Source organism: Micropterus salmoides, unplaced genomic scaffold (genome assembly GCF_014851395.1).
Source record: "Micropterus salmoides isolate LMB-PRFRI ecotype aquatic unplaced genomic scaffold, ASM1485139v1 Ms_hic_scaffold_20, whole genome shotgun sequence".
NCBI classification, from domain to species: domain Eukaryota; kingdom Metazoa; phylum Chordata; class Actinopteri; order Centrarchiformes; family Centrarchidae; genus Micropterus; species Micropterus salmoides.
In genome coordinates this window covers 2,949,792-2,970,954 of record NW_024041151.1, presented here as the reverse complement: position 1 = coordinate 2,970,954, position 21,163 = coordinate 2,949,792, and the positions used below count along the sequence as shown (strand labels likewise).

At 43.5% G+C, this 21,163-nt stretch overlaps 1 protein-coding gene across 2 annotated transcripts in view; it reads right to left on the bottom strand.

Annotated features, from left to right (window-relative positions):
- Positions 1 to 681: 681 nt before the first annotated feature.
- Positions 682 to 21,163, bottom strand: part of ppp3ccb (protein phosphatase 3, catalytic subunit, gamma isozyme, b) — a 29,259-nt gene continuing 8,777 nt past the window's right edge. The window contains exons 2-14 of one of the 2 annotated variants that reach the window (XM_038733661.1): positions 20,747 to 20,944; positions 20,063 to 20,187; positions 16,882 to 16,993; positions 16,616 to 16,761; positions 15,278 to 15,417; positions 13,850 to 13,927; positions 12,598 to 12,692; positions 12,358 to 12,483; positions 10,213 to 10,290; positions 7,660 to 7,744; positions 5,449 to 5,546; positions 3,950 to 3,976; positions 682 to 2,352 (exon numbers count right to left, since the gene is read on the bottom strand). In XM_038733661.1, the coding sequence (XP_038589589.1) occupies positions 2,168 to 2,352; positions 3,950 to 3,976; positions 5,449 to 5,546; positions 7,660 to 7,744; positions 10,213 to 10,290; positions 12,358 to 12,483; positions 12,598 to 12,692; positions 13,850 to 13,927; positions 15,278 to 15,417; positions 16,616 to 16,761; positions 16,882 to 16,993; positions 20,063 to 20,187; positions 20,747 to 20,944 (1,493 nt within the window). In that variant the 3' untranslated portion in view covers positions 682 to 2,167. The remainder of the gene's footprint in view (positions 2,353 to 3,949; positions 3,977 to 5,448; positions 5,547 to 7,659; positions 7,745 to 10,212; positions 10,291 to 12,357; positions 12,484 to 12,597; positions 12,693 to 13,849; positions 13,928 to 15,277; positions 15,418 to 16,615; positions 16,762 to 16,881; positions 16,994 to 20,062; positions 20,188 to 20,746; positions 20,945 to 21,163) is intronic. The other variant, XM_038733662.1, reaches the window with a different exon arrangement.

The following is a 21,163-nucleotide window of genomic DNA, read 5'->3' as shown; positions in this document are numbered from 1 at the left end:
TTAAAGATCGCGGTCTCTGAAGACCGTTATTAAACGTTATTAATTGATGTTTGGGACATTACAGTGTTAAAAACAAGCTCTCTGGCCTTTTCAACATGAATTATTGACCCTTCCTGTTATCAGCTGAATTTAAAAACAGTTATGAATCTTTGTGACGGAAATAATTTGTATTTATTATAAATTTTTCTCGTAACATTAAACACGGTGATGTTTAATAATATCTGCAGTTGCATTAAGGAGATTTAAAACCAATCAGTGCTGGACCTAAATATACCTTCATGTATCATCAGTGTTAATTTGACACCTCATGTTTTATTTGTTCACTCTTGTTCCTCATTTGTTACTACATACACCCCCCCTCCCTCCCTCTGTGCAGTAGTGAGAGATTGTGCAGCGCTGTGACTGTGTGTTGTGTTCAAACACCCCCGCTGCTGCATTATTATTATTATCATAAACCTTTTCTGTGTCGCTGCTACTTCAGTGAACTGCAGGTAATCCTGTGGAGGGTTTGTGTTGCTAAGAAACATATGGGCCTACACAGAAGAGCGAGGAGCTGGCCATGTTTCAATGCCACTCGTCTCTCCGCCGGACAAAGCGACACCTCCCACGCTGGCCTTTTGATTGGCAGCCGCACGGCGACGCGTCCTTCAGCAGCAGCATTCAACAGACACACAGGCAGCGTTAACGTTTCTGTTTTTTTATTTGAATGGAGTGAAACATCTACATAAATGAGAGGCCTCGCAGTACATGTACGACAAAAAAAAAAATTCTCTTTTCTTTTTTTTTTCAAATTCAGCTGTAAAGAAAAAAAAAAATCATGATTCAATCTTTTAAACGGTTTCTGTACATTCTGTGAGATATGTTCTGAGACATGAACAGAAGTCAGAAATGAGGCCTCGTCCTCCCCCGACAACATCCCATTATACTTTACCCCCCCCCCGAAAAATAAAGAACAAAACAGTCCGATCAAACCCAACCAGGTCTGAGTCAACACTGTCGTCAACACACCTCTGCCCCCCCGCTTCTCTCTGTAAAGGATCTTTCCGGTTCGTTAAAACTCGGGTCTCGTTTGTAGTTTCATCCGTCAGTGACAGAAAAACTAAACTCGCTAAATTCATTTCTGAGATCTGAGAAATCAAACAGGCTGGAGTCAGTTTATCTAGATTATCTAAAAAGGTCACGAGATGAACGGAGAGGCGTTTACTTGTAGTTCGTTCGAGTCGGTAAACTTGTGTTTTGGTGGGAACGAACCACAATGTCTCAGTAAAAGCCGAGAGAGATCGGGAGTTTGACAGAAGTGGCTTTTCTCCCGGGCTGGGAGGCTGTAATGAAACATGCTGTCCAATTGCATCATGGGAAATGTAGGCTCCACCCCCCCCACCCACCCAACACCCTTAATACTAGAAATTAGCACACCTCCACCTCATATTAACTAGCTGTTTCTGGAGCTTTTAACCATCAGCCTTGACAACTCGTCGTCATCAAGCAGCTGAAAAGTCAGTAAGTGGACCTTGAGTGAAGCTCTTGCCGTCAAACTGACATTTCCAATCTTAATTCTGAACATTAACGCTCGAGCCCCGAGTTGTAATTAAGCAGAATACTCTTACCCTCCACCTTCCTGCTCCCCTCCCTCCCTCCCTCGTTCTCCCCCACTCTGGATAATTAAGCCTAAATCTATGTGTTGTAAAAAAACAAAAAAACCATCACATTGAAAAGAGGGAACAATTAAAATATACATACAGTATATAATATAAATGTCAACACTTGCTCCTCAGAGCTCAGTCACACTATCATTGGCATAAGAAAGGATGGACTTTATGCAATCGTTTCTGTGTGTGCGCGGAGACGGCGTTCGAATGAGCGTCACTTCCTCCCCCCGCCAAAATAAAAACGCTGAACACCCGAACACCAGCCTCCTGGTTACAAAATGGATTCGACTGGGCACTGATTGCCTTTAGCAAGTCCACGTACGGCTGAGATTTTATCCTGTTCAGTCTTAAACTATGATATTTAATAGATGATAAAATAAATTAAGCGTGGTGAGAGTCGCTTCTTCTCCTGCTCTTAAACGGAGAATAGAGGGGGGGCGGGGAGGAAGCAAGGGAGGAGGAGGGAGGAAGGAGAGGAAGAAGGAGGGAGATAAGAGGAGGGAGAGCGGGGGGAGGATCTAGGCCTGCGCGTTGGTGCCGTTCTTGTCCGGAGGTCCGGGGCTGGCCGGCAGGTTGTTGAGGGAGGGGGCGGCCTCCTGGGGCTTGCTGTCGCGGCGGGGGGGCATCCTCTCGTTGATGCGGTCCAGACCTCGGGCCTCCTCGAAGCTCTGGATCTTGTGCTGCGGGTTGAAGCCTTGAATGGCTGCGAGGAAACAAGACGTATATGAGCGAGGAGCCTCCAGAGAGCAGCAGAGGCACAAACTCTGATCTACCTGCAACTGTTCTGACTCTACAAATAAACATTTATAAATGGATCTGAATAACTGATTTATTACATCAGCGTGACTTTATTTTAATAAACAGGTTGTTTTCTTAGACTGACCACTCGTATATCTGAAACTAAAGGACAGGTTGGTGCTCGAGTGTTACGACTAGAACGTCTCTTCACCAGCTGGATCTGGCACTAGGCGAGGACGGACCGGTTTCCTCTTTGGTGCTCTAAAGTCAAAACCAATAACAAAGTATTTTAAACCTCTCTTAAATGGTTATTTCAGCATTTTGAAACCTGTTCACATGTTTTGTGTTGAAATGACTCGTAGCTACACAAAGTTTTGAATCGGTAGAGTAGATGTTTCAGCCCTGAGGCTGAAGCGGCTGCTACGTATTCCTTCAGGGTAAGTTATTATAATTAAAGAAAATTCATTTACTGAAATAAAAAGGCCAAAACTAAAATTATAAAGTAATTGTCTTTAGTTTTCGTCTTTGTCGATTTATTTCATAGTTCCTACATCAGCCTGGTATTTTGGGTGGAAATGAGATCTTCCAGTTTCTTAGCTGTGCCAGTTGTTAGTCTGCACCCCTCGCCTGGCATCATGGCGGGAGACGGCGGCAGAGTACTAAAGACTTAAACACTGAAACTAACAAAATCTAAAGTAGAGTCAAATAACGTCCATAAAAAGTGCTTCTTGTTGTCTGACATCATGTGACGGATCCCTACGAGGGCCTCCTGGTGACCCCCTTTGTTTTTAACAGGAAACTGAAGTCTCGCTGGCAGCTCCTCTACGTACACAACAAACTCGTTTCCACCGGCGTCACTCGCAGGGTGACTGAAGCATCTACTGCACATACTCCAAACTGTCATTTCAACACCAACATGAGTGAAAATAAGGCCCAGGTTTGAAAATAGAGACTTGTGTGTTTCATAAACACCCTCTTTTAATGTCTGACCCTGCTGCACACAGGTCTTAATGGTACATGAGTACTGGGAGCACTGGGAGCACTGGTTAAAGCAGGAGGGAAAACTTACTTCAAAACAGGACACGGACAGCATGAAGACAAAGAAACAGACTTTCATTAAAAGGACAAAGTCACTGTTGTTATAAAAACCCTTGTCGCCTGTCCTCACTGATATAAATGGGGTGGACAGAATAATAGATACAATGAGTGTCCACAGGAGTAATCTGCCTACAGCTACATCATAGTGTTATAAACATTTCTTAAAAGTTTATCTACAGCCTTTAAATGCTAAAGAGAGGAATATTAAAGTGTTTTTCTTAAAAGTACACATGAGCCTCTGCTTGTTGTTGCTTGAGGCCTGAGACACACGATATCAGCTTCCTCCACTAAAGCTAAAACGATGTTACAACTAATCAAAATGAAATAGAAGCTGTGGTTCAAGCTGGAAAATAAACATTCACCTCTCCCTGCAGGACTCAGGTTAAAGACTTAAACAGCATCACACATCATCACATAGTTAAAACATGACACAGACAGACGGACGGACGGACGGGGTTGCATACCTCGTGCCTCTTCTGCCTCTACGGTGGCTGTGTAAGCGTGAGTAGAAGTGCCATGCCCAAAACCAATGGAGAGAGAGTGGGAACGTTATATATCAATGCATTCAGTCAGTCACGTTATCACAGCAATCAGTCAGTCCTGTTAACACGTAGGAACATCATACAACCCCCCCCACCCACATGGCAGTGACCACAGTCAGGTTAGAACAGCCTGTATAATAATAATAATAAATATAATAACAACAATAATAACAACAACAATCAGGATTTGTTAGAGAGATAAAATGTGAGTTTTAATTATGTTGCCCTAAAAAGCTAAATTACAGATTTTATTAAAAATTAATTGAGGTTCAATGTTTGAGAGAGATGTTCTGACGTGGTTAGCTAGCTAGCTTAGCATAAAGACTGGACGCAGGGGGAAACTGCTAGCCTAGCTCTGTTAGATGTTCAAGATGACCCCTGCCAACACCTCTAAAACCGAGAGCACCGTGTTTCAACCACTAAGTGTTGTGACTCATTTCAGAATCGGGCTGAAATCCCGCACATCAGGTTGCTGTTCAGTTTGAGGTCCTGATGTCGGCTTAATCACCTGAGCGGTCGACGAGCTGGATGATCCGCTGGGTGTCTGACAGGGACGTTTATGTTACAAGTTTTGGAAACAAACATTTGTCGTTGTTTGATCCACAGCGCTACTACAGGTCTTTGAATTGCCAGAGCAGTTGTTAGGATTTGAGATTAATCTGCCGATACTCGCGCGATAAACAGCAAATGTCTCACTAGGACACTTCTGCTGGCAGCCTCCTCAGTGAGCTGCTGGTGAACGATGTTAGCGCTCTCCCTTGTGAGTTTTAGGAAAGTGTTGAAAGGGTTAACACAAGGGTCACCGTGGTCTTTTCTAAATCTCAAACGTTTTCATAGGAGTCTGCTGGGAGAAAAGGAAGTGAGGAAGCTGGACTACCTGATCACAAGTTAGCAGAGCTTCGACTGAGCCAAACTCCATTCAGAAAATAAGCATTTTAAAAGTTGTTTGCGTGTCATCTTGCAGACAGACCCAACAAAGCATGAAATCATTTGTTCCACAAATCAGCCTCATGATATCGTTATTCCGGCGTCTTTTTTATCAGTTTATTGCAGATGAAGGTTGAATATTTGCAGGTTTACTCGCGTTACTTTTGATGTCTTCTCTCTCTAAACGTCGGACACTGATAAACACACATCGGTCAACGACTAAGAATGAGGTTTCAGCTTCTTTAGGACTTGGTGTCATTAAATAGTTAATAGTCTTTCTTATTACACAAAGCAGAAACACTGTTTGTGTTTAAAGGGCAGATCTCTCTGAGCAGACGGTCCTTCAGAGGAGGAGAGGACGCCACTTGACATTTCCCTTTCACCGTGTGTCTCTGAGCGGTTAGTCTCTCATGTGAGTGCAGGCGCAGGGCGTTAGTGTCAGCTGGACTCCGTGTTAGCGTTTTGGTGGGATGCTCGGCTGCGTTCACACTCACCGCTTTGCAGAGTTCGCCGCCCTCCGGACAGAACTCCCACGGGCAGCGTTCCTGTCGGGGTCAGGCCCTTCAGCTGCAGCACGCTCTCGTTCTCCTCTCTGTCAACACACATACACAAACCACGTCAGGGAGATCAATGACCTCAAGATCAACAGCGGTGCAAGGAGGCCTCGTGTTTTAGCCTTTGGCACAGCTGCTCAAGAGCTTTTATTGATAAACTTAGAGCGTCAGATGTTTTATAATCTGTTTAACCACATATTTTATCATGTTTCACAAGGATGAATCAGCACACAGCTGCTTTGTAACTCCTACACGCTCTGCAACATCATACAGAAACATAATGCACGTTCTTTATAGCTGATAAGCGTTTCTATCTTCCTTTTCTCTCTTGATGATCTCAGACTTCAGATGTTTTTACAGCTGAATAAAGAGAAGACATATTTATAAGATATATTTGTAGTAGAGTCTAAAACCAGAGGCATGAGATGTCTTCACGTATTATGAAATACAGTCAGGAACCTCGAGTAAAGCAGAGTTTAAAACCTCTGTGCGAAGTTGTTTTTCATAATTACATTACGACCTCAATCATTTTAGCTTTCCTCGATATCATCTGTTGTGTTTACATGAGAACATTTTAGCATCCTCACCAACATCATGCCAGAATAAAGAGCAGGATTTTGTGGGGGGCACAGCGCATATGCAGCATGTTTTCAGCAATTAAGAGCCTGAAAGTCCTTTTTATTCTTTGTTTTGGTTTTGTGGTTTTATTTTATACATTAATTTATGATATTTAAAAAAGATGTCTGAATATTCTTAGGAATAAAAAGTTCCTTTCTCTTTGGACTGTCGTCACATCAATGGTCTTAAAATGACAATAATGACCAAAAGTAGTCATTTTTGAGTCTATATGACACATGAGGTCGGGCTGTCTCCCTCATATATCACACTTACTCACTAATATCACGTTATCAGGTGCTGCTTTCAGAACCGGTCCTGCTCTCTGAATCAAACCCTCGTGACCTGAGACCTGTGTCCAATATTTAACAGAGAAAAGTGAAAACATTTCTGCTTTCTCTGGCTTCTGGTTAGCTGCTATTCGTGTGTGTGTGGTTTGTATGTGCGAGCAGCGTGTGGGTTCTTAGCTGTTTTCAGGTGTGTGGGTGGCCTTTTGAATTTATTATATTCCTTTGTTACGTGCTGCTGTACGCACTTCCATAAAGAGGACACTGAGCTCACTTGTAATGAATTAATGCTCAGAACAAAATGTCCTCATCTGCTGAGAGAAGACATTTAAAATTTAAACTAGCGTTCCAGTGCAGCCGGCGGCCGACAGCATTTACCCAAGTACTGTACTAAAGAACAGTTCTGAGGTACTTTATATTATATATGTATATTTATCTTTTGCAGATTCAGATTATTAATTCAAAATATAAAATCAACTGATAAAATGTGATGTATTATTGTAGATTTAGTCGCCCTGCAGTTTTTAAAGTAGCTGCAATGAGCTCCACGTGTACCAGCTGCAGCACTAAAGTGATGGACAAATGAATGAATCTATAATTATCCAGTCATTTATTATCATTTAATGTATATTATAAATGTAGCATCCTGCATTGTGAGAACCTTTAGTATTTTACCTTTAAATGCAGGATTTGTACTTGTAACAGAGTACTTTTACACTGTTGTACTGCTACTTTTACTTAATTAAAAGATCTGAGTACGTCTTCCACCTCTGAATATAAATCTAATCCTGTGTTTATGAAGCGAGGGTGGAGCACGCCGAGGACAGTAACCACCTAACAAAAGCAGAAGCGATAAACAGCCTGCTGCTCCCACGCAGCGATAGTGATTACTAACTCACTAGTAATAACTAAAAGTGAGAGGAGAACTTTAGATAACGTGTCTGTGGTGCTTTTCTGGGCCTTCTGATAAAGGACAAATTATTGTGACACACTTCCACAGGATTAAAGAGGACACGTGTAAATCAAGGAGAAGTCATTAGCCTTGTACTAAAGTGGAGCACGACTGGAAACAGGACGGAGCCGCAGTTACTCCTCGACGCAGGATTTTCTGTCCAATAACCTCATTTATTGAAGGAAAGCAGCGTCCGTTCAAACGTCACCATTCGTTCCAGGAAGTGCTCAAAAAGGGCAAAGTGACCCTCCTTCAATCTTTATTTTCCTGTAAAATTGTGAGAGAAACAGAACCAACCTGAGCACAGAGAAGACACGAGCCATCTTTCCGATCGCCCGGATCTTATTTCTGATCACCTCCTTCCTGACAGCCGGAGTTCCACCTAAAGAACAAAATGAAAATTACAATCAGAGCTGCACATGCGTTTCTCTCCGGAGACGCAGCTGGTTGTGTTTAATAACTGAAGCTTTGTTTTGCCACACAGACTCAAATGTGGAGAGTCGCGACTACATGGAGCACGCAAGGTTTTATCTTTATTAATAACGTATGCAAACAATAACCGTAATAATAAATGGTGTTAGTTCTCTTGAATTAATACAAACTAGTAATGTGTGTCCAAATAACACGAATGACTAGTGACAAGTACATCCAACTTAGTACCAATGTGTACATGAGTTATTGATTTAAGAGCACAAATTAAAAATCTATTTTTTTGTCTTCTCACATTACATTTGTCCTTGTCCCTGCACCACCGGACGCCGTTTCCACACCGTGCAGCCGAACGCAGAGCAACATAATCAGTGGAAGTCAGCAGCTCGATCCATAATTACACTTAATATGAACACTTTAAGGTTTGTTCACAGAATGACTGTTTAACTACAGGTTGTGTTCAGGTACACACGGTATAATTAAAATGTTACAAATAATGAAGTGTTCTAGCAGAAAATAAGTCATTTGTGTGCAAATTTGAGAGCATGAGCAATTTGTTTTTTGTGTCTCCATGACAACCGCAAGGCTCCAAAAGACTGGATCAGTTTGATACGATTAAACATGTTCAGCATTTATTTAACAGTCGTTTTGTTCCAACCAGAACACAAAGCGATAAGTCAGATCCATCTCCTAAATATCTGGAAGAGACATGAGGCGAGTTATTATCTTATCCCTACTGTCTTACGGCTGCAGAACCATTGAGCTACAACTAAGAGCTGGACTGGTGAAGAGGAGGAGGAGGAGCAGGAGGAGGAGGAGGATGTGGGCTGCTGCATAACCAAGGTGGGCTGATGCTAAAGCTGCCCACGGAGCGAACCTCTGCTCCTAATGGACCGTCTATAGTTTGGTGTCTTATGCATTTGCTAATTCACCTCAGCTCAGTAAGAATCTCACTGAAACACTGGTGTAGTGTACTGACAGGAAAGAGGCGGAGGACTCAGTTGAAGAAAGCCGTCTCTGTGCCGCCGCAGGAGAGTCCAGCCGGTGCGCAGAGCTCTGTAGCTCTGCGGACAGCAGAGAATAACCTAGCAACAGACTGCAGAGGCTCAGCTGTGGCACTCGGCCACGCTCTGTGGATAAACACTGCACCGCGTTGGCATTGGCTCACAGCAGCGACTGCTGGGGGACACGTGATTGGCCAAAGATTCAACCATCACGCCAACACACAGAACACCACGCTTCAGCTTCCTTCAGGGTTTCAGTTCCTCCTGAAGCTGCACTGGGTCTGATTAATTATATTCAGTGACACAACGATGGCTGACTGCTCACTGAGTATTCTGACCAACACGAACCTCCGTAAAGCCGCGCCAGAAACTAATAAACCCATCAGAGCCTCGTGTTCCTTCACCGTGAACACACTGTAGTTTATTCTGACTCAGGCCAACATACACCGTCCTGCTGCCACAAAGACTCACTGGAGCATCACATGTGTTTGTCTCCCGGTTAATTACAGGATCCACTTTAAACTTAAACCTGGCCCAGCCCTACCTCTCCGGACCTCCTGCGCCACACCTCCGCGGACGCAACACTAAAACCCATCAGGAGAAAGCGCCGGACCTGGGTCGACAGGGCCTTTACCTTAGCTGCACCCTCCCTCGCCACATCTGACAGGCTAACACCGCGCCACCTTTCAAACAGGCCCGCAGAAACCCACTTTTTAAAGACTGCATTCCCAGTTAACTTCTTTTACCTCTCTTCCTGCTGAATAAAAATGATTTCTTATTATTGATTGACAGAAACTACAGCGGGCAGCTGGGAGAGGAAATGAAACTTTAACATGAAACTAAATATCTGAGGAGTTTTAAAGTCCTCAGGAGGAACCAATGGGCTCGGAGCGGAGAGCCACAGACAGGAAGTCAGACAGGTCTGAGAGACGGACTGACCTGCTGCAGGTTTGAGTCTGAACATGAGATTTGTTGACACAGTTTCTGAATCAGCTTCGTGGTCATGCAGCTGCAAGCAGGGACCATTTTAAAACTCTCTTTTAGTGGTGCGTTCAAGGACAATCTGACAATTGAGAGTTATGAGCTACTTTATCAGTAAAAACTGTACGGTCAGTTTGCTGTTCAGCAGGTAACTCTCCAGCCTCACATGTCCAACAACTAGAGCAGCTTTCATAACTCACACCTGCTCAGCCACATGACCAACAACTAGACACGAAGGTGACAAACTGCTCTCTGAGGAGGATTAACAGATCTCAGCAGGCTGATCTGCAAACTGCACCAGAAACTAGTGGAAACTACCGACTCAAAAACAGCCTGTGGTTGAAATATCTGAGAGGTCAAACGTGGTTACTAACAGTTTTTTTAAAAATGAGAACAGCCGGGTGCGATGATGGGAGAAGGCGTTACATCCTCTTACCCTCACATGTGTCGTCCCCTTCTGACATCAGCTCGTCATCAGAGCAGATGTTCAACACGTTCACCAGCATCTCTGTCACTGTGTGAAAACAAGCACAGTCACCAACACATCAAGATGCAGACAAACACACAATAAAGGGTTCGTGCCAAGGCTGAGACTGATGATTATTTTCTCTGCAGACGAATCTGCATGTTCTTTTATCAATTACCTGATTAACAGGTTACTTTAAAAAACACCTTTCACAACTGCTCAGAGCCGACAGCGAGGCCTTCAGACTGTCCAAAATCTCAAGACATTTGATTTAATGTCATAAATGACAAATAAAATCAGCAAATATTCACATTTAATAAGCTGGAAACAGAGAATATTTGGCCAATTACTCAGTTCTGTTGCACTAATCGATTAATCGTTGCAGCTCTAGTGTTACGTGACTGCTGCTCTCGTTTCAGACTGAAAGCTCTATTCACACACCGCATGGAGGCTTTTATTGTGAAATAGCTACAGGAAATGAGTTATAGAAGATTCTCACCTAAAGGCCAGTGTTCAAATAATGACTGAGGGCCGGCACAAACAAATAAAGGCTGTCGGTGAGATCACCTGCAGCCAATCAGCAGCTCTCACACGGTGAACTCAGTGTGATGGACATCATCACGTCGTCCTCACCAACATAATATTCGTTTCATCCACATTAATTACAGTTTTTTACAGACTTCCCTGCAGATTTTTAAATTATAAAAATCCTTCCAGTAACGAAAAAAGTTTATACTTTAAAAGTAGGGTTGGGTATCAATTTTATCGATTCTGGTTCCTTCACCACAGATCTTTTCAGCGCTCGGTGATCTTCATCCTCTTCCTCCTCTCTCATCTCTAAAGTGAAAGGAGTCTCTGTCCTAGAGGGGGTATCTCTGGGGACTCGTGTCATTCGTAGCCATCACTGGTTTCCCTTCAGTATAAAAAGGTGAATGTCACCTTTAACGATACCCAACCCTGCTTAAAGGTGACATGTCTGCGGGAAGCGTTGTGTTCACAATCAGGAAAAACAGAAGAGACTGGAATTAATTAGTGAATGAAAGTATTTATTCAGGATGTTAACACCTCTGTGGCCTCAGTTAAAAATCAATATGATGAATATTAATAATCAATGTGTGCCCCTAAATTTCTAAAACGTATAAAAGTCAGCATGGAGCTCTGCGGTCTCAGTCTTTGCCTGACAAAAGAACTGAATGGTTTCTGGCTCAAAGTGTCGTCTCTGAATCAGGAAACAGTCGAACCTAATTATGTGACACAATTATAACGGGAGCCGAGAACTCCTCCGACACTGCAGCTATGTCACACGATCCACGAACTCCCATCTGTGTCACAGGAAAGATTTAAATTGAGATAGGCGGGTAAGTTAGTCACCGGGTCTCTCGGTCCTCAGCAGCTCACGGTCGAACGTGATCCCAACGCGCAGCCGCTCACAGAAACTGGACTAAACCTTGTTTAAAAAGGTTCAGTTTTATAGATTATAATCTTAATTTATATTTTCAACATGTAAGAGGTTCTACAGGATCTGATGGACAGATTTCTTGGATTAAGAAAGGAAAGATACGGCCAAAAATGTTACCAGGATAAAAAGTTTCAACTCTTTCGATATCAATAATTATCACGATAAGCATCAAATCGTTATTTCTCTCGAGTTTAAAGGCTGATTTTTGCTCCTGAGTGAAAGCTGAAGAAACCTGATTCTTTACGGTCAGAACAAACACTTAGGTAGAATATTCAAAACAATTATGATCTTTGACAACAAATATTCCCAAGTAAAATTAAGTAAAAGTTTTTTTTCAGTCCTTTTTCCTCAATAAAATAAACATCTTAATAAAAAAAATAAAGTCCTAATTTGTTAATAATTAAAGTGAATGAAATCAAACATTAAATATTATATCACGTTAATTATCGTTATCGTTTTATTGTGCTGCCCTACATCAAACCATCAATCGCAAAGTGACCTTTTCTCCAAATGGTGCAGTGGGTTTGTTCACTTCTGGTCTGTGGTCATTTGCATGTTTTTGTCCCCTTGTTATTCACGCTGCAGTAACGCTCTGCAGCCTTAAACATTTAAATAAAAGCAGACACCACCACAGACAGCAGCGGAGGGAGTCTCACCTTTCTCTCCGACGAAGGGCAGAGACCAGGTGAAGACGTCCATAAAGTTGGGCAGCCAGTAGGGGTGAGGGGAGCAGTTAAACTGCCGGATGTTCATCACGTTATTCTCATATTTCAGCACCGCCGCTGAGGACACAACACCAAACACGTCAACGTTTTCTACTTCACCGAGCGCTTCCAGTCTGCCGTTGCCAAGGCTTCAAGGTTGCCAACCTGTTGCCATGGTTTCCATCCTCTTACCTTTGTTATTGTACACGTCCAGGTAGTTCGGAGCAGAGAATATTGTAATTAAAGAAGGGAAGCCTGTCGTCTGACTTTTCCTGTACATTCGATACCTGACGGACAAAAACAAACAGGGTGGAGTTTTGCATGATGAGATTTAAAGACGGATAAGAAAATAAAGATTAGGTTATTGAGATGCAACAAAACAGATAAAACAACAACAATAACACTTTATAGCATTAAACAATACCTCAGACTAATGGTTCCCAACCTTATCGGCTCGTGTCCCCTTAAAACAAAGTAATTCTACACAGGAACATTCATAGTGTATTTTTGTTTTGTGCAGCAGAAAACACTCAGTTAATACTCAGTCTAATACAACATAAAAGGCTTTAATGCTCCGTTTGTTGTTTTAGAAAAGATGCTGGTTCAACTTCAGTGTGTTTCTGGTATTTTGTTTTCCCTTATTGATAAAAATGGAGTGGACGAGCACCAAGGGCTCGGCGATATGGACGAAAATGTTATCACAATCAGGATAAATGTCATATCATTATTTCTTTCAAGTTTCAAGGCTGATTTTTGCTCCTGAAGGAAGAAGGTTTAGGAAACCAGACTGTTTTTAAATTCTTCTTTATGGTCAGAACAAACACATGATGAAAATCTTTTAACAAATATGCACGAGTAAAATTAAGTAATATCTGGTTTTGTTAGGCCTCAACAAAATAAACATCTTGATAGAAAAAGTAAGTGCTAATTTGAACATTTTGTCATTGAGGGAAATTATATTGCCAAGATCTTGACTATTGTTTTATTGCCCAGCCCAAACAGCACCACAACCTACAAAATGACCCTCAAGCTGAATAAACTCTACTCTAAAACTAAAACTGATCACTATAACCGTCACTACTGTCACAGATGAGACTGCATTAGCTTTAACTGCCTGTACCTAATAAACTGGCAACTGACAGATGTTTAGGATTCACTGCGTTCCCATTAATAATCAGATGACCCCTCACATTTATCATGTGACCGTGTTGGAGGGTCCCGACCCCCTGGTTGGGAACCACAGCCAATAGAGAAACATGGCCTCGGCTGCTTAAACCTTTTGTTTTTTGTGTTGTTGTAAAAGCTCAAATTAAAAAAAAGAGAATATAATAAAAGACAAGCAACCATCTAATATAACACAATAATAACACCACAGTATTATTATATGGTATCACTGCAGAAAATGAAAGTGTCAGGCTGATGTCTGACAGGAGGCGTCACTCACCCTGCATCCTGGGCTTCATGTGCTCGTATTACAGACAACAGGTTATTGTTCATCAGGAAGTCACAGACTGCTGGGTAACTGGAGACAGAACAGGGAGTTATTATCCTCCAACAAACACCAAGATGCCAGTTTGGTAAACACAGAGCGGAGGGATTTCACTCAACGACTGTTTCATGTTTCTCCAAATGTTCAGCCTCGTCTCCTCCCGCCGCCCGGCTGTCTCCCAGAAGCCGCCGCCGCCTTTAACGCTTCAACTCCAGAATAACAAGAGACGCTTCAAAGTGCTAAAATTAGAGATCAATTAAGGTCGAGGCTTTTTCACAGGAGGGAGGAGTTTATATCTGATCCTCACAGAACTGACGATTCACCTCGGATCACCAACACCAAAAGCCCTTTACGCACACGCAGTACTACACGCACGACAAGTACAATACACACCCCGAGTACAAAATACTGCATTCACGCGGAATAAGTTGATTGTTTTTGCATCTGCATGCTTCTCTTCTTTGTGCTGCATTCTTTCTCTGAAACAGGACTGATGGTTTCTTGAAAAGCCCAGACTGAAGAGCACAAACTGTTTCACAAGTTTGTTTTCATGAATTAAAGCAAGCGTCAGTGCTCATCTTATTCTCTCTCTGGTAGTACAAAGTATTTGTTAAGGTTAGGTTAAGTTTACTTTATTTAACTGAGTGTATTTTCTTCTTTTCTTCTGGTGAGAAACATAAATGATTTAAATGCATTACTGTTATTAATTAATAAGGTGAACACGCTGAATCTCTCTGTAAGTGTTGAACCTGGAGTCGTTAATTGAACAGCGTTTACTTCAGACCAGAGTGTGTTCGACCTCGTCGAGATGGTGACTTTAACATAAAAGGTGAGCTGGTGTTTATTCAGATACGAGACGCTGAATTGCAGGAACGTTTACCTAACGAGGTGCAGCTCTGAAAGGGGGCGCAGCTTGGTCTTTAAAACCAGAAGCTACCTGGACGGGCTTTCGGGACGGGACTAAAACTCCTACTGACAGGCGGCTGTAATCTCCAACAGATCTATTAGGGGCGTTAGAGAAACACAGTGGCTTGGTGTCATTTCTCACTGAATGGTTTAAATGTTGTGCTACTTAAACAAACTAATGTAGGATGAAAGAGGCTTTTGAGCAGCTGCTGCTTTCCCCTCGCTGTGACCTCCATGTGGTGTCAACACCGCAAATTCAGTACAAATATAAAGAGCGAGGAGAGAATGCTAATATTTATTTTCAGTATCTGTCTGACGGCGGATTTCAGCAGCGGTCACTTATCCAGAGATAAGCCATTGTTTGTAAAAGCTTTAATCAGCTCAGATTAACAGACCAAGCTGCTTTTGGTCTTTTTTGTTTTTTTAAATGTGGAAACATTTGCAGCAGCACACAGCGTCCCGCGGTGACGGGCGTACCTGTAGAAATAAGAGCAGCCTCTGACGCTGTTATGGCAGAAGTGTTCCTGGGTCTTTTCTGAGCCGTAGTCCTCCCCCGGGTCCGACCACAGCAGGTCGCACATCGGCCCGAACGCAGGAGGTTCCTTAAACCGGTCCAGCTGCACACAGAGACACACCAACGTTACAAACACAATCAACCAGCTGTGAGCAACTATTTCATATCAGAACCTCAGTTTGAAAGAGAGAAACTGCCGCGACTTTAATTTCAACTTATAACAGTGTCTTAACAAGCTGCAAGAGGTGACTGTTATATACTGGATTTAATTACTATGTTATTGAGTAATATCAAAAGTCCTTACAGGCAAGTCACTCTGCAGCTATTTCAGACCAACAAGACCAGGCTAGTATCTGAATGACTGGGGAGAGAGCCAGAACTGCACTTTCACAGGTCACCAGGACATAAAAACTACAATCAATAAAATCAGCAGTAAAATCTGATTAAAAATCACTGAAAAAGTTTGACGACATAAACGTTTTTCCAGACAAGTTTTACTTCTACGCATGCGCAGTAAAGTAAATCGGACTCTTAGGTCAGTGGAACCACAAGATTGGCTGAATAGGGGGTGGTGATGGTGCATGGATAAGATGCTTGCCTTTGGTGTGTGAGACCTGGGTTCAATTCCCACTGTGAGACATCCACCATGTGTCCCTGAGCAAGACACTTAACCCCTAGTTGCTCCAGAGGCGTGCGACCTCTGACATGTATAGCAGACGCTTTGGATAAAAGCGTCAGCTAAATGAATAAATGTAAATACGTTTCCTGCTTTTGCTGTTAAAAGCTGTGATTGGCTTTCTAGCGGGCATAGAGGCCCATTGAGTTGTACTAAGGGTTTTTAAAGCGGGGCGTCTCCTCTATGAAACGTCTCTGCAGCGGCTCCGTCTGGTGCAGAATTGTGATGACGGTCGCTCTACAGTGTCAGTGTCAGAGACGCCTGAACTCTGATCTGACGTCCAGACTTCACAGGTCGCATTTCAAACAATCAGACCAGGATCTGATTTGAACCACATCTGAAAGAGGCTCAAATCCAAACTGGAACAGATCAGATTCCACGTGAACTGTTCACACTGAAACAAATCAGATTTGGGTCACTTTGGCCTGCAGTCTGAACGCAGCCCGAGTGAGCGGTTGGAAAAGTGATTTAGCTTTACTTGATTGTATCTGAATCCGTTTATGTAGAATTATTTTTAGTATAGTTTAATATAGACCCAAATACAGCGCTGAGGTTTAGTTCATAGGAAAATATTTACAATTTCAATCACAATATTTTGTGTGATATTGTCCGGCCCTCTGGTTACCTTTCGTATGTCATCCAGGCAGGTGACTTCAGGGCTCAGACCTCCGTGCACACAGAGGAACTGCTGGTTGAGGAGAGCAGCCAGAGGCAGGCAGTCAAACGCATCCATACAGGCATCATAAACACGCTCAGAGTACTTTATTTTACCTGCAGGACAAACAGAGAGGCACATTTTAAACACACAGCACCGCGCCCTCTCAGACCTGCAGGAAAGGACACAGTTTGTCTATGGCGGAGGACGTGAAGACAAACAGCTGCAGGACTTACACTCCTGTTTGAAGGTGAAGTACTCTGTGAGGTGCCGGCACTCGTGGTTGCCTCTGAGGAGGAAGAGGGTGTTGGGGTGGTTGATCTTCAGAGCCCACAGGTACAGTACACACTGCAGGGAGACACATGGGAGGATGAGGAGGAAGAGGCCGTCATAGAGGGAACACTTTATTCACCGCAGAGCCGCACCACGCATCGATAAAGTCAGGGTGTGTGACATGAAACTAAATATTTGGTTACTGAACTGAACCGGTTTGTGCACAAACACAAAACTAAACTCTTCAGATTATAGTCACGATCTTGGTCTCTTCTGACAGGATTTTATTTTTTAAAAGTCAGGAGAATGAAACTAAATGAGACCGAATTGACTCGAAGCTTATTTCTTGCAGTTTGTAAATATTGACCTGTTGCTGCTCATGGTGAGCTTAGAAACACAGTGGAGCCAGAGCCAGAAGGCTGGACACGTCTTCCTGTTCCCAATGTAATGATGACGACACTGATTTCGCATTCAACTTTAGTGTTTTACAACAATTTGTCTCAGTGGACACCCCCCCAAAAAAAGACACTAATCAGTAATGATGCAACGGGGATGAGAGCTGTAACATTTACTTTGGTAAAAAACACCAACACAACAGGATAAACTGCTCAAAACGTGAAGCATAAATGCATTAAAAGCTAACAGGAACTGGTCGGCTGTGCACAGGAGAGCGTCTGATTGGTCGATAGTAGTTGAACACAGGGCTGGACAATAATAAAAACAAAATTTAAAAAAGATAGCGCAATATTATTTTCCGTTGTAACAATATAACAAATGTTATAAAAGGTTTGATTCAATTCATTTGAATCATGAACAAATTGGCAATTAATTTTTCTTTAAGACATTTAACTTTGTTGAGGAAAAGGGACTGAAAAAAGAAGATTTTTCTTTTTTACTCGTGCAAAGTGAAAAAGCCCAAAGTCCAGCCCAAAGTGAGTTCCCATCTGCCACAGAAAACTCTGCTCTGAACTGCCTGAAAACAGCTCGTTTATAGTCCAGCCTTTACTTCCACTTTCTTGTGATGTCACAAGAAAATACGTGAAAAAACGCTCGCCAAACAGCTACTCCGACACGACCTCAAAAACAGTGGTGGAAAAACAGCGAGCTGCAGCACACAGCTCTCCTCTCCTTCCAAACACTAGCTACCCTCCAGGCAGGCAGTGGACATAAAGTTGTTCCTGTGATGTAGAGACAGAGCTCAGTTAAAACTTTACGGATACAGATTAATAACTCACCGCTCTGAAACTCTCGCTCCAGTCCGTGTTGCCGAGCTGGTCGGCAACATGTACAGCTGAACCCGAGCTGTTTACCGGCTTCTCGCTGACCCGCCCTTCTCTGCTTCTGATTGGCTAGTAGTCCTTAACTAGGAACTAAATCAGCCTTTAAACTTGAAAGAAATAATGATTTGACATTTATCCTGATATTTAGTGATAGACCGATTTTAAAGTTTTTATCGCTCTAACATTTTTGGGCACAAGCTGCAGAGGGTTTGATATTTAGCAGAGCGTTTACTGAATACAAAGATAGTGGGAATTCTTATGACGACAGCATGCAGGCAGCACAGCGTTCATATGAAATCTTCTCACATGTTTGTGGGACTAAATGAGCATTTTGTTACAGTAAAAACTGGAGTTTATAGCGATTCAGAGAGAATCTGCCACCACAGACAAGAGACGTGATTAGCTACTGTTCTGTGTGACCTCCTGTTAGAGAATAAGCAAATGCAGGATCTTAAACGATAACCTGCTACAGCATTTTATGAATTTAAAGTATTGCAGGGGAGATAATCAGCTTCTAAATGTGCATTTGTTTTCATGAAGGAGCTGCTGAATCTGACGCATACTTCGCTTCCAAGCAAACCCACTCTCTCCAGCTGCCAGTCATCCGCTCAGTGTTTTTGTTCTGCATCAAACCACCTGTTAAACTCTTTTCTGAAGGCGTCGACAAGGAGCCAGTTCTGACCTGCTGTTCATCTAAAAACCAAACAGGTCTGTTCACAGAGGAACCAGAAGACTCACTCCTTCAGCACCACGAACGCCGGACACACCCTGCAGAGTGTAAACCGGGTCAGAGCGGGGATTTGTGCTGCTACGATGTAGGCCGGCACACACGGGCGGCGACATGTAGAGCTGTCAAAATGATCAGTTCATCAGTCAATACGATGTGCAGTCTTATGACCCCGATAACTAAATCTTTAAAGGCGAATCTGATTGTTCCAGCGACCTCAGGAGGAGCCAGATGCTGGAAAGGCAGAAGGACTAATACAAAACCTTGGCTCCTATAGATGCAGTCTAACTCTTCCAGGGTCTTACCTCCTGTGATAAAGCAGCTGTTACTCTGTGGCACACTGAAGTAGCAGGAACAAAGCAGCTTCAGTTATTTCAACAGTACTTAGTGTTTTGTAGATCTGTAGCAGCTGCATTCAGAACTGAAATCAAGTGAATAAAGAGATAAAACGGAGTCGATTGTTCCACTTGATGTGCCAATTTTCTGCACCGGGCTCTGAAAAACAGCGCCTGAATACAAACTCTGATTAAAGAGGGTGAACGTGGGCAGGAGGACAAACTGTGTGACACTGTGATGTTTGATCTTATGAATACCTTTCAGACTCCGATACGCTCATCTGACGCTGTTCAGATCATCTGGAAAACGTGGCTTCCTGAAGATAAATGACTTCTAAATTAATCTGGTTCAAATGGAGCGTCAGTGACTCCAAACTGCAGCCGACCCGGATTCTGACTCTGTCTTTGAAACTGGATAATGTGGCTCTCTGCGGCCCGGCCTCTGAACAAAAGAGTCTTCCAGGACATCCACTAATCCTAACAAGGAAGTATGACAGCAGCCAATAGAAATGTCATGCCATCCATAGCTACACCAGAGACCCGGTCCTTCCCTCGGATTGTTTTGGCAGTGGGACAGAGGCCGAGCCTGGAGGCGACATGCGAGGAGGCGTGTGTGTGCGCACGTACATTGTGTGTGTCTGGGTGGGGCTGAGCGCGGCAGTCAGGAGGGCGAGGACGCAGACGGTGTGTCTTTCATTTCCTACGACTATTTAAAGACGCTGTGCTAAGCCGGGGCCGCCGCTCCAAATGTCAGAGCGAAACGGCAGGAACACAAACACGCGAGCGCGAGCCGGCCGCCTACCTCGATGCTGAAGTACCCTCGGTCCACGTAGTCTCCGAGGAACAGGTAGCGGGTGCTGCTGGGGGATCCGCCCACCTCAAAGAGCTTCATCAGGTCAAAGAACTGCCCGTGGACGTCTCCACACACTGGACACACAAACACGTTGATTCATGTGTCTGTTATTTTAGTTTTTCTTATTTATTGTCAACAGATCTCATGTTCAGACCCAAACCTGCAACATGTCTGACTTTAAAAGGCTCAGTATCCTTTGATAGATGATTTGTTTGGGTCTTTAGACTGGATTTGTTGACAAAGAGAAAAATGTTGAGTATCACAGAACAAACACAAAACAGCTTCAAACGTTTAACATGAAGATAAGTTTGGCTGAACGGCAGAGAAAGAAGAAGAAGCAAGCAGACAAAAAAAACAAAAACAACAATAAGTGAGAAAGGGAGGACGCAGGAGGAGATAAAAATAGTCAGAGGGCATGAGGGGAGGCTGGGATACCTAAGCTAAGCCACATGTCAGAGGGGGCAGCTGTAGAAATAGACATCTGAGACGGGGCGGATCTGTGACCCTGGCCGAGACTCCAGAGAGCACACACGCCGTCTTTGTCTCGCTTTAATTTACATCACAAGATCTCAGTTTCAAGGGAAACCCGCCCCCGATATGGCGAGATGCGAGCGGCGGGAGGCAGGGGTTTACCTGTGATGGGGGCTTCCACTTCCAGCATGCATTTCTCCTGGCGGAGGATGGCGGCGCCCTCGTTGATGATTCGCAGGGCCGTTTCCTCCTCCAGCCGGCCCTCCTTCACCAGATGGGCCTTCAGCACCTCCACGCTGGGCCTCCCGTCCACATACAGGTCTTTGATGGATAGGCGTGTACCGGGAGGATATGGCACCGCTGCAGACAGGAAAGAGACAGACGGGTCAAACGCTGATAGAGTTAGACAATAAAGAATCTAATCTAAAGTTCAGTCTGAAGACAGACGGGATGTCTGTTGTTACAGAAAGCTTTGAAAATGAGGATGTAACACAGGGAACATTCAGCAAGGACACAAAGCACATAACTGATCCTGGGTCGGGGAGTAATGTTTCAGCCCGAAGGTAAACAACTGACTGG